At 42.0% G+C, this 12325-nt stretch overlaps 1 protein-coding gene across 1 annotated transcript; it reads right to left on the bottom strand.

Moving 5' to 3' along the window:
- Positions 1 to 394: 394 nt before the first annotated feature.
- LOC117521201 lies at positions 395 to 5730 on the bottom strand. The gene is made up of 4 exons (XM_034182547.1): positions 5553 to 5730; positions 5215 to 5426; positions 709 to 897; positions 395 to 574 (listed from the first exon to the last, which is right to left on the bottom strand). Exons 1-4 carry the CDS (start codon positions 5722 to 5724, stop codon positions 395 to 397), a joined length of 753 nt encoding a protein of 250 aa, XP_034038438.1. The 5' UTR covers positions 5725 to 5730.
- Positions 5731 to 12325: the final 6595 nt, after the last annotated feature.

Genomic DNA, 12325 nt, shown 5'->3' with positions numbered 1-12325 from the left:
TGAGTCCGATGGAATAGTGTCCGAGCTGAAAGGATGAATCAGTGCAGAGCAGCCCTAAATAAGGAACAACAAAAATCAATATCACTCACTAATTAAGTAGAACGGCCCTTTTTCTCTGAGAGTCATGTTATGCAACTTAAGTAAGTTAAATTGTGCGTCTCACAAAGGGACTTGGTGGCTGGTATCCGAGGGTGAGAGTGTGGACAACATCTCTGTTGCCATGGAAACCAGCTCTCGACTCCAGAATGTAAAGGCCTTTGAGGAGGTCAACAGTGAAAGTCGCTTGAAGCAGGAGACTCAGAGGAAATGACTGGAAAGGCTGTCTGCGCAAGAAACCAGTACTTCAAGCATCATGTTGTCAGTAACATCAAACTCCTCATCAAATTAAATTAAATTAATTCATTGCACATAGGTCATACTGTTGCACGGACCTAAGCTGGAGCAGTGCAGTTTTCTGGTACATCTTCTTGTCCTTCCTCACCTCCTGCACAGCTCCCTCTATCTGCAGCTCTTTAGACAGACCGTTTGGGTCTGAGAAGGTCATCAGCAATGTTGTGTACCTCTTTCTCAAAATCTTACAAAAAAAAAAAAAAAAAAAAAAAAAAAAATTGATTGTGCATCAAAAATGAGACTTATGCAAAATGAGGTTTAAATTGAGGTGTAAATTAATTTAACAGTCCACAGACATAACCACATATCGCCACCCACCTTGTCCACAGCGCTGAGGGCAGCAGAGAGGCTGATGTTGTGCTTCCCACAACTAGAAGCCATCTGCAATGTTTGGCTGAATTTCAAAGCCTCCAGAAAGACGTCTCCTCTGAGGGGAGGCGTCCACATTGAGGTCAACCAGCAGGAGGCCTTCACGCTTCGCTTCCCCACCACAGCCCAGCCTCCTGCCTGGTGACACATAGAGCAGGAGTTCATGGAGCACAACCAATAGGTATCTAAAAATTATGCACTTATGCTCAAAAGTTTACATACCCTGGCAGAATTTTTGCTTTTTGGCCATTTTTAAGAGAATATGAATGACAACACAAAACCTTTTTTTCACTCATGATTAGTGGTTGGGTGAAGCCATGTATTGTCAGACAACTGTTTCCTCTTTTTAAATCAAAATGACAAGAGAACTACCCAAATGAACCTGATCAAAAGTTTACATACCCCTGTTCTTAATACTGCGTGTTGCCCCTTTAACATCAACAACAGCTTGGAGTCTTTTGTGGTAGTTTTGGACGAGGCATCTGATAGTAAAACTGCCACTGAATATGTTTCGGACATTATTTACATTAATTACAAAGAAATACAGAGTATGGCACTTTATGGTAAATCTGCATGGCAGTTCTGAAAAACTGAGTGACTGTGCAAGAAGGAGAAGAGTGAGGAAAGCCACCAAGACACCCAGACAACCCAAGAGAAGTTATGGGCTTATGTGGCTATGATTGGAGAAATTGTGCACAGTGCAAGCCTCTGCTGTCACCTATGAGAGACAAAATGAGAAAGAAAAAAAAAAAATCCAGGAAATCACATTGTAGGATTTTTAAAGAATTTATTTGTAAATTGTGGTGGAAAATAAGTATTTTGTCAATAATAAAAGTTCAACTCAATACTTTGTAACATAATCTTTGTTGGCAATGAGGTCAAATGTTTCCTGTCATGTCGCTGGGCACCATGGACTTTCAACTCCCTCAACAAATTTTCTATGGCGTTGAGGTCTGGAGACTGGCTTGGCCACTCCAGGACCTTGAAATGCTTTTTACGGAGCCACTCCTTTGTTGCCTGAGCGGTGTGTTTGGGATCATTGTCATGCTGGAAAACCCAGCCACATTGCATCTTCAATGCTCTCACTGATGGAAGGAGGTTTTGTCTTAAAATCTCATGATACATGGCCACATTCATTCTTCCCTTAACACAGATCAGTCGTCCTGTCCCCTTTGCAGAAAATCAGCCCAAAAGCATGATGTTTCCACCCCCATGCTTCACAGTAGATATGGTGTTCTTGGAATGCAACTCAGCATTCTTCTTCCTCCAAACATGACTAGTTGAGTTTTTACTAAAAAGTTCTATTTTGGTTTCATCTGACCACATGATATTCTACCAATCCTCTTCTGGATCATCCTTATGCTCTCTGGCAAACTTCAGACAGGCCTGGACATGTACTGGCTTAAGCAGGGGGACACGCCTGGCACTGCAGGATTTGAGTCCCTCTCTGCGTAGTCTGTAGCCATTATTACTTTGGTCCCAGCTCTCTAAAGGTAATTCATCAGGTCCCTCTGTGTAATTCTGGGATTTTTGCTCACCATTCTCATGATCATTTTGACCCCACAGGATGACATCTTGCATGGAGCCCCAGATAGAGGGAGATTATCAATGGTCTTGTATGTCTTCCATTTTCATACAATTTTGCTCCCACAGTTGATTTATTCACACCAACTCTTCTCAGCCTGGTGCACATCTACAATTTAATTCCTGGTGTCCTTCGACAGCTCTTTGGTCTTGGCCATGGTTGAGTTTGGAGTCTGACTGTTTGAGGTTGTGGACAGGTGTCTTTTATTCAGATAACAAGTTCCAACAGATGCCATTAATACAGGTAACAGGTGGAGGACAGAAGAGCTTCTTAAAGAAGAAGTTACAGGTCTGTGAGAGCCAGAAATTGTGCTTGTTTGTGGGTGACCAAATACTTATTTTCCGCCATAATTTACAAATGAATTCTTTAAAAATCCTACAATGTGATTTTCTGGATTTTTTTTTTTTTCTCATTTTCTCTCTCATAATTGAAGTGTACCTATGATGAAAACTACAGACCTCTCTCATCTTTCTAAGTAGGAGAACTTGCACAATCAGGGGCTGACTAAATACTTTTTTACCCCACTGTAATACTTTTGCTGTTTTACTAAAATAGTTTCAATGCAGGAGTCTTACTTTGACAATTTGATCCAACTTCTATCAGCTGTTGGCTGTAATGCACTCACGCTAAAGTTGTAAGTAAACAGCGACATTACTTCACGCTAATTTATCAAAGATAACTTCTGCAGTAAAGTTATCTGTTTGCTGTCATTCACTGATAATGATAATAGCATTTGGGTGAGAAGATAACTGCAGTGGATGCTGTAACATTTATTAACGTTGCTTCAAATGAGGGTACAATAACATAACAGCAACGTCATGATGTTGTAGCCACGTTCGGAAGAGTCAACGAATGAATGTTCCGAAAATGTTGTGATGTTACAGTCACTTTAATGGAATATTCAGGCAACATTTGATTGCAAGTTTTGAATTTGATGTTTCCAACATAAAGTGTGATATCTTGGTATTCTGTCCTTCATACAAGTTAAGGGTTTGTATTCTGTTTGTTTAGTGTGGAACACTGCTGCCTACTGGCTGTTGTAGGGGTAGTAGCAGCCTGTTGAATATTAGAAGTGTGCATTTCCCTCCAGGCACCTGTAACAGAACACTACAAAAACCGTGTCTCTGCCTTTCCTGCATCTTTAAGTTTTTTCTCGACATTTACGTGTGTTGAAGCCTAACAAAGTGAAGTACATGATACTTCGTTTGTTTTTGTACATATTCTACTTCTTATTCAGCAGAGGCTTCCATGTTAGCTTGTTGTCATAGCGGTTAGCATTGGGAATGTTAACATGTAGCGCTTGCCTTTTCAATTATGCACATGCTATGTTCTTTCTGTTGCTAATGTTGTGATCGACCGGTCAAGAGGCCCTGTCACACCTTAACGATTTAGCCAGTGTATGCCTGTCGTATTAAAAATGCTGACGCACACTGTCATACGTCTAATAAATTAATGCAGCTGTCACACCTTGATGATTATCCAGCATCTGCCGACAGCCCCGTTTCGACCCAGTGTTTCTAGTCGGTACTGCATGGTGTGGTGTGCGTCAGAAACAGAGTAATTTAACATTATTTTACTTTTTTATTTTCATTTTTATCTTGGTGGGCCATTTTCATTGTGTACAGAATGCTGATGAGTGGACTGGCTGTGGGAAACACTGCTGTGAATGAATAGAGTGCTGTCTCTTTAAATGCTGAAAGCCCCGGCTGCTTCCTGAGCAGTGGATCTGATCAGGTCATCACAGACTTGAATAACGAAATGCTGTCATGATTTAATCTTTTAAAGCGCCAGTTGACCGCGATCAGGTGTTATCAGACCTGAAAGAAGTGCTGTGTGATCTGTCGGCGTGATCACAGACAGCCACGGCACTTTAAATGTTTAAACAACGCATTAATCGGACGTGATCACCCTGACTGATCGATCAGATCATCTGATGATCACACCACAGCGACGGCGCTTTAAAAGTTTAAATCATCAAGAGCACAGCACCGGCTGAGAAATGCACCTGCAGCAGGAAAATGCTACGTTTCCAGCCACGAATTAAAGGATTTTTCGAGGTCATTTTAAAAAATCAGGAGCTTTTTGAGGATTCATGTCCGTCTGCGATGGTGAACTGGACTGCAATGAACAGGTCAGACTTTATATTTTTTCGTGTGTGAATGAAACAGTCGTTCTGCATACGTACTGCGGCTTTCAGCCAATCAGTGGCCAGCATTAATGGACGGATTTAGACTTATGAGTAAATTACAAGAAACATCTGCCAACAAGCACATAACTTACCCACAATGTATCTCCAGCATGTGCAGGATGCACGAGTCACACGCTGGCATGCATTGAAAATTTTCAGCGTGCTAAAATTTTTTTTTGAGGTGCTCAGTTTATCAGGAAGTACATCAGCGAGCTTCAACTTGCTTCAAACTTAACCTTAACTTATTGAACTTATGTCAGCATTTTTTAATATGGTTGGCATACACTGGCTAAATCGTCAAGGTGTGACAGGGCCTTAAGATGGCGGCCCCATGGCTCGTCAGCGCCAACAGCCAGTAGCGATCGATGTGGCGTCTACTCTTTATAATGTCTATGGATCCAGAGGTCATTGTTTACATGAGATAATTGGGAATGTCATTTTATTCAGTTCTATTGCTATTGAATGCTCTTTATTCTTCCTCTGTATTTCAGTTTTACAATCAACACAAGTGGAAATGTGGTACGTCAGTAAACACCGCTAAACGGGTACGTCTCCTCGGTTCTTACTGAAGCTGCATATGTTTAACTCGCTGCATAGGCTGAATAAAGACAATAAAGACTCGGTAAAAAACTAAATTGTGCTGCACTGAACATTCAGAAGGAGCAGCCTCTTTTCTCATTACTTGGAGGTAGATGACAGCGGTTGTGGAGAGGTGCAGGCGGGCCTCCTTCTCGCTGCCCCTGGCCATGTAGGAGGCCTGCAGGAGGAGGTTACGGACGGTCAGCCACTTGCTGGCTGTTAACTCTGAGGTGAGCTGGAGTGTGTGGCGCTGCTGCTTCCTGAGACTGTGGGCAGTGTAGACGTACAGCCAGGGGGTGTACACGCTCAACGTGCCTGCGCATATTCAGTGTGAATGCAAGAATTCAGAAACTTACAACTGAAACACATCAGTAACCAAGATGTTATGAAAGGTCACTCATTAAAAAAAAACAATGAGGAATGAAAAAAGACTTGTTTTACCTTCCCATTTTTTCTGTACTGCGTTTTTACATGGACTCCTCCAGTGTAAACCAGCCACCACTGGCAACAAGTCGTTGTAGTTGATTTTCAGATGAGTGCTGCTCTCAAAGCCATGCTGCCTCACAGCAGAGTGCAAAAGCTGGCTCCGATAATTCAGATTTTTATCCAGCATCCGGAAGCAGAACTGGAACAATGTGAGAGTAAATATTTTATTTCATTGTGGGCAAAGAAAATCCCCCTTCTCTCTCTCGCTCTAAAAGAGTGCACCTTCACTACTTCATGATGAGTGATTTGCTACAGATCTACATTATGTACCTAATAAACTGGCAACTGAGTATATATCTGTAGCCAAACACAGTAACCTTGCTAACACTCACTGGCTCACTCTCTCGCTCTCTGTCACATCATTTATTTTCTGAGTTGTGTTATAACTTACAAATTTGGTGAGCAAATGTATATTGTCTTTTTTCTAATTCAGGAACGTATTTTGGATCCAGAAGCCAGAAGGCGTTTTTATGCAATATGTCAACTCGGGAGAGAGAAGCACTCTGAGTGCCTTCTAATTTCTCTTGTATTTGGTGAAAATTAAGACCTGAAGTGATACAAGTATGTTTGGGTTTATGAGCATGTGCAAAACTCCAGACTGCTGCATTCTAAATGAACAGGTCATGTTAGTGACAAGTAAATAAGTCCTACATCAGCCCTGAGGCCTGTTTATGCCGGTGTCACGGACCGAACGGTCCACCCCTAAAAATCGGCCCACCTTTTGCATCTGCGCATGCGTCATTTCGGACCACAGCAGCGCATCTGAGATGGAGTCTTTTCACCCAAAGCAATCAAATGGATTAATGGGATTATTAACCATTAGATGATAAAGGTGAAACATCTTAGAACACTCTAAAGTCAGTTTTTAAGCAGAAACGAGACGAAATTCCATGACGCTTTGAAATGTCCGATGCGCAGTGAACGCAATGGCTAGCAGCTCAGTTAGCCGCAGTGCGCTGATTGCTTCTGCCACCTTTTATGATGAAATAATGGTAAATTCATGTGGAAATGATTGTTGTACGAAGGCTTCAGATATCTGTCGCTGAGACAGATGATGACTGGAGTGCAGATTGAAGCAAAAACGAGGTGATAATCCGTGAACCGCGTCATCAGGAGGGGACCAATTTTTAGGGGAACCGTTGGGTTTGCGACGCTGGTACTTAACTCTGGATTCCATAACATGGAACGGACGAGAGTCGAAGACTCCCCCTGAACAGTACACCAGTCTGACACAGGTTACTGTCTCAGCAAAGACCAGTGTCGCCGACCGAACGGTCCTCCCTAAAAATTGGTCTGCCCTGCCTTCACTGCGCCTTGGCCATTTCGGAGCGTCAGCAGCAATTGACCGATTATCATCTCGTTTCTGCTTAAAACTGCTACTCTACACACTCAACTTTGTCCTAACAACACATTTTGACAGCTATGATTTACTATTCAACTACTTCAGGGTTTGTATGTCGGTGCACAGACATTTTCAGATCTCTCCAAAGATGTTCAACTGGTTTCAGGTCTAGTTTCTGGCTGGGCCACTCAAGGACATTCCCAGAGTTGTCCTGAAGCCACTCCTTTGATATTTTGACTGTGTGTTTAGAGTCAATGTCCTGCTGAAAGATGAACTGTTGCCCTAGTCTGAGGTCATGTGCGCTCTGGAACAGGTTTTCATTCAGGATTTCTCTGTATGTTGCTGCATTCATCTTTCCCTCAATCCTGACTAGTCTCCCAGTTTCTGCTGCTGAAAAAAACATCCCCACAGCATGACGGCTGCCACCACCATGCTTTACTGTAGGGATGGTGCCTGGTTTCCTCCAAGCATGACGCCTCGTATTCAGGCCAAAAAGTTCAATCTTTGTGTCAAGGATTTTATATAGTTCATGCTCTTATTATCATTTATTTTCTTTAGTTTATGCTTATATTATTATCATTTATTTTCTTATAGTTTATGCTTATTATTTTTCCTCTTTGTGAGAAGAGGAGGTTTTAGAAAGAAAGACTTGTCTGCATTCTTCATGATTGATCAAACTATTTTTCATTTTGCCTTATCCTGCTTTGACGAGCGCCAAGGCTCATGTTGCAGGAATGGAAGGTTTCAGCTTTGCTATCACCCTCTTGCAGACATGACTCATGTGTAACCTCTCCCGACTGTCCTTGTTTGTTTTTTCTCATGTTGAACTAAATAAAAGGCTGGGCCAGAGGAGGAGATTTTAGGAGAGCTTTGTAGCTGAGCACTTACAAGCTGCTTCATTGTTCTCCTCCTCTGCGCAGAGCAAAAAATATATATTTGTCTCTCTCTGACTGGTTTCTTTTCAGTGTTTGTGCCTCTCATTTCTTTAAAAACAGGGTGCAAACCCAACAGTTTTTTCTTGGCGCCCAACGTGGGGCGTGGACAGATCTTCTCGAGCGAACGGAGGGAGACACGCCGCAGACTGTGCACGTCCGATTCCACTAGAGGGATTGAAGGAAAGTCCTGAGGAGTGAATTCTCCGTCGGGCCGGTGACTATAGACGTCCACCTCCGCTCGCCGCAGTAGATTGACGACGCCTCCGAACCAAATGAGGGGCGCAACAAATTAACGTAAGTAATTACTGCCTGCCTGTAAGGAAAATATGTTGAGGAGGGGTTAGAGTCCCCATCCAGAATAAAGTGCGGGGGAGGGAGTTAGAGTCTCCGGTCCTGCCGGCACAGGTGGCGGAGGGGTTAGAGTCCCCATCCGGCTGAGAAATACAGGAGGAGTAAGAATAAATTTCAGGAGAAGCAGTTAGAGAGACGCGAATTAATTGATTATTTCAAAAGTGAAACTAAGTGTGTTTGTGGTATGAATGAGAGAAAATTCTGTTTTTGTTGTTTTGTTGTAAGGATTTTGTTGTGTTATTTATGTATTATTATTATTTTTATATTTTTTTTTTAGATGAGGGCTTGTCTGTAATTGCAATCATTGATGTAATCTGTAATTTATTTTGTATATGTGTGAGAGTTGGAGCGGTTGTGGGAGTGTGTGTGTGTGTGTGTGTGACAGTGTCGGACTGTATGTGTGGTATTGTTTGACTGAGTATTCCTTAGTAATGATAAAAGAATGAGACTGTGAGTGACTGCAGCACGGACAGCTTGATATCCCATTTTATCAGGGGATAAAAGTGGAGCCGTTGTCTGCAAAGTAGGTCATTTTAAGTCCATATGCACCACACTCACATATTCCCAACGAGTCTGCAAAGAGGGGGATTCCAAGGAAGGTCCGCCCCACGGGGTAGAAGCTTGACCTGAACTTTGCAGAGTGAAGGGGAATAGGTGACCAACATGGGAAACACATGCACAGAAAATAAGCCCCTATTTCAGGGCGACGAAAAATACATGCACAAACGCAATCCGGAAAATCTGAAGTACATAATTAAATGAAAAAAGAAATATGGCTTTTCAGGTAAATTGGTCATGCCAGATTGTGAAGGTTTGGTGTTAAAGCTTACAGCAGCAGCAGCAAATAAAAAGGGTAACAGGAAAGTAAGAAAAGAAGGAGAGAGAGAAATTGTAAAAGTATGGCTCAGTGAAGCACGGATGAGAGTAGAGGCCATAAAGAGGAAAAAAGACGAGAAAGGAAAGTCAGAGGGGAAAGTAATGTTTGTAAAACCTGAAGATAATGAGACGGCCGTGAGAGGGACATTTACAGGACGTGCTGCAGATGGCACGGTCCTGTCATACGGGAATGAGGAAGATTCGGCAGTGGCGTTACAGGCTCAAATAACCGATCTAATGACCAGAATTAAAAACAAGTTTAAACAGAAAGCGGACTATGGTAAAATAAATGCGTGTAAACAAAAGGCAGATGAGGATGTGGATGATTATAATCAGCGTTTAGGGACAGTTTTCCGTGCCAACAGCGGTATACCGCATAATGATGATCAAGCGGGAGCATATCAAAATCAGCTGAAACAAGCCCTCCTGAATGGTTTGAAGCCAGAAATTAGTGCATGGATTAGAAAGCACAATGTGACCACTGACTCAGATGATATGATTAAGATACTGGACGTAACAACAAACACACCAATAAGTGACAACATTAATGAGTTACCAGAAAAACAGATAACAATCACAGTGGATATTCATGGAGCATGGTCATTACCACTCCTGAAAGAAAGACCTGTGGTGACTCTAAAGGGAAATGGACAGGACATGGATTTTCTCTGTGACACAGGAGCATGTAGGACAGTGATAACAGACAGACCTCCCGGAACTAAATTTGCAAAAGAAGTCATTTGGGTAAAATCTGCAAATGGACAGGTGAATTCAGAGAAAATACTGAAGTTTGTCAATTTTGAAGATCCTGAAATGAACCAAACTGCTTGTGTCTCTGTGGTTTATTCGCCCCATTGTCCAGTAAATTTACTGGGACGAGATTTGATGACTGCCTTATCTATAGGAGTCACGCCAACAGTAGGTGGTATGAGAGCTGTGAGGCAGCCCGCTACTGTATATACAAATTTGGCCCAGGCCTGGCAGTACTCTTTGGATCTGTCGGAGTTGAGACAAACTGAACAATTATTGGAGGAAGGTCTGATGACCTGTGAAAACAGAGAACATGTAGTAATGATGTCACCAAAAGATCTACACATAACTATGCTATTCACTCTACGAAAGGATGAAAGGTATGGAGCAGGATTTCTGAAAATTCCATCAGAATTACAGACAGTAGCACACCTATACACAGACAGAAAAACCACCTCTGTGTGTAGTGTAGTGCTGACCCAAAGTGCAGACAAATGGTACAGAGGAAAACCTGAGGCTGTGCCGCATATTTCACTGACAAGGGCAGACACTCAGTCCTGGAAGGACCTTGGAGGAATTGCTAAAATAGCTGAGGAAGCAACTGATTGGCACGAAGCAGATGCAATGTCGGTGTGAGATTTCAGTCCATCCACAGGCTTGTATCGTACATGAAGTAGATCTGGACGACTGAAATTTAACAACATCTGTGTTGTTGACACAGGAAGATGAGACTTTATTGGCCAAACTGCCTCCTCATCTCTGGGTGAATGCACCCACAGATGTAGGACTGTTGAAAAATATTCCGCCAGTCAAAATTAAGCCACGATCTGATTGGAGACCACGGATCAAACAATATCCATTAAAACCTGAAGCAGAAAAAGGAAATGATGACTTTTTTAGGTATCTGTAATTATTGCAGAGCCTGGATTCCATGTTATGCAGAGAAGGTGCAGAAATTGCAGGATTTAATACACTCTATACCAATGGCTATGACTGACAAAATACAGTGGAATAAAGAAGCTGAAGAACAGTTTACAGCTCTTAAACAAGAACTTGTGAGTTCCACAGTATTATCTCTGCCCAATTATGCCAAGCCATTCACTCTCATGGTGGACACAAAACAGGGATTCATGTGTGCAGTCTTGCTACAACAACATGGTAATAAAAATAAACCAGTTGGCTATTATTCCAAACGTTTGGATACATTCTTATCACCTGCTAGACAGATAGCTTATACAGCAATGCTATTGTTTCAGCCATATATTACCACTGAAAGATGCAACACCTTGAATCCCGCCACGCTCCTACCTACTGAGACAGACGGTGAACCGCACAATTGTTTGGCAGACACACAGAAACAACAATTACCTCGACCAGACTTAACAGACGAACCATTTACAGATGGACTACATTACTTTGTGGATGGCTCATGTTTCAAAGATCAGAAAGGACAGACATTAACAGGCTATGCTGTTGTTCAATTACCAAATACTGTTATTGAAGCAAAACAGATTGATCATTTTAAATCAGCCCAAGCTGCAGAACTCATTGCATTAACCAGAGCTTGTATCTTGGCTAAAGGACAGAAACTGACAGTCTATACAGATAGTCAATATGCATTTTCAACAATTTGGTTCTTTGCAAAACAATGGCAACAAAGAGGTATGATAACCTCTACAGGGAAACCAGTGACACATGCAGGCTTACTCACAAATTTGCTAGAAGCAGTGACATTACCATCACACCTGGCATTATGTAAATGCGCAGCCCACACCAGAGGTACAGATTTTGTCTCCAGAGGAAACTGCCTGGCAGACAAAATAGCGAAAGAAGCAGCAGCTGGTCGATATGGCACTTCTTCTATTTACACAGCTCAGACAATGAACCATTAATAGATTCTGACCTTTTATTGGATATGCAAAAACAGGCACCAGCACAGGAACGACATTTGTGGTTGAAAAATGGGGCAACCCCAAACCCCAAAGGACTTTATTGTGTACATAACAAACCCATCCTACCCAAAAGCTTATTCAAAGCAGCTGCAATTGCGACACATGGGTGTGTCGACAGGGGGGATGGTGTGTGTGGTAGACCAATACTTTACTACCTATGGATTTAATTTATACTCAAAAAAAATTTTTGTAAAGCCTGTGTTACCTGATTGAAACACAACCCACAGGGAAATATAAGACCCCGGAGAGGGCAATTCCCAAAACCACAGTATCCTTTTCAAATGGACTTTATTGAACTAAATCGATGTGGACCTTATCAATACTGTCTAGTATTAATTGATGCCTTTTCAAAATGGGTAGAAATTGTTCCATCACAAAAAGCAGATGCTTTAACAGTAGCAAAAGCATTGTGTAAGACAATTATTCCGTATTATGGAATACCAGAGATATTGTACAGTGATAATGGAACACATTTTGTAAATGAAGTTGTACAAAGAGTAACAGAACACATGAAAATTAAGT

The sequence above is a fragment of the Thalassophryne amazonica genome, chromosome 12 (genome assembly GCF_902500255.1).
Source record: "Thalassophryne amazonica chromosome 12, fThaAma1.1, whole genome shotgun sequence".
Classification (NCBI taxonomy): domain Eukaryota; kingdom Metazoa; phylum Chordata; class Actinopteri; order Batrachoidiformes; family Batrachoididae; genus Thalassophryne; species Thalassophryne amazonica.
The sequence above is the reverse complement of the archived record's forward strand: the minus strand, read 5'-3'. Positions and strand labels throughout refer to the sequence as shown.

Excerpts from the sequence above, each read along its gene's own strand:
- LOC117521201 (XM_034182547.1), bottom strand. The coding sequence starts at position 5,724 with ATGCTGGATAAAAATCTGAATTATCGGAGCCAGCTTTTGCACTCTGCT. Across the intron at positions 898-5,214 it reads CCGCTGTCATCTACCTCCAA|GCAGGAGGCTGGGCTGTGGT; the intron begins GTAATGAGAAAA and ends ATGTGTCACCAG. Across the intron at positions 575-708 it reads CCCTCAGCGCTGTGGACAAG|ATTTTGAGAAAGAGGTACAC; the intron begins GTGGGTGGCGAT and ends TTTTTTTGTAAG.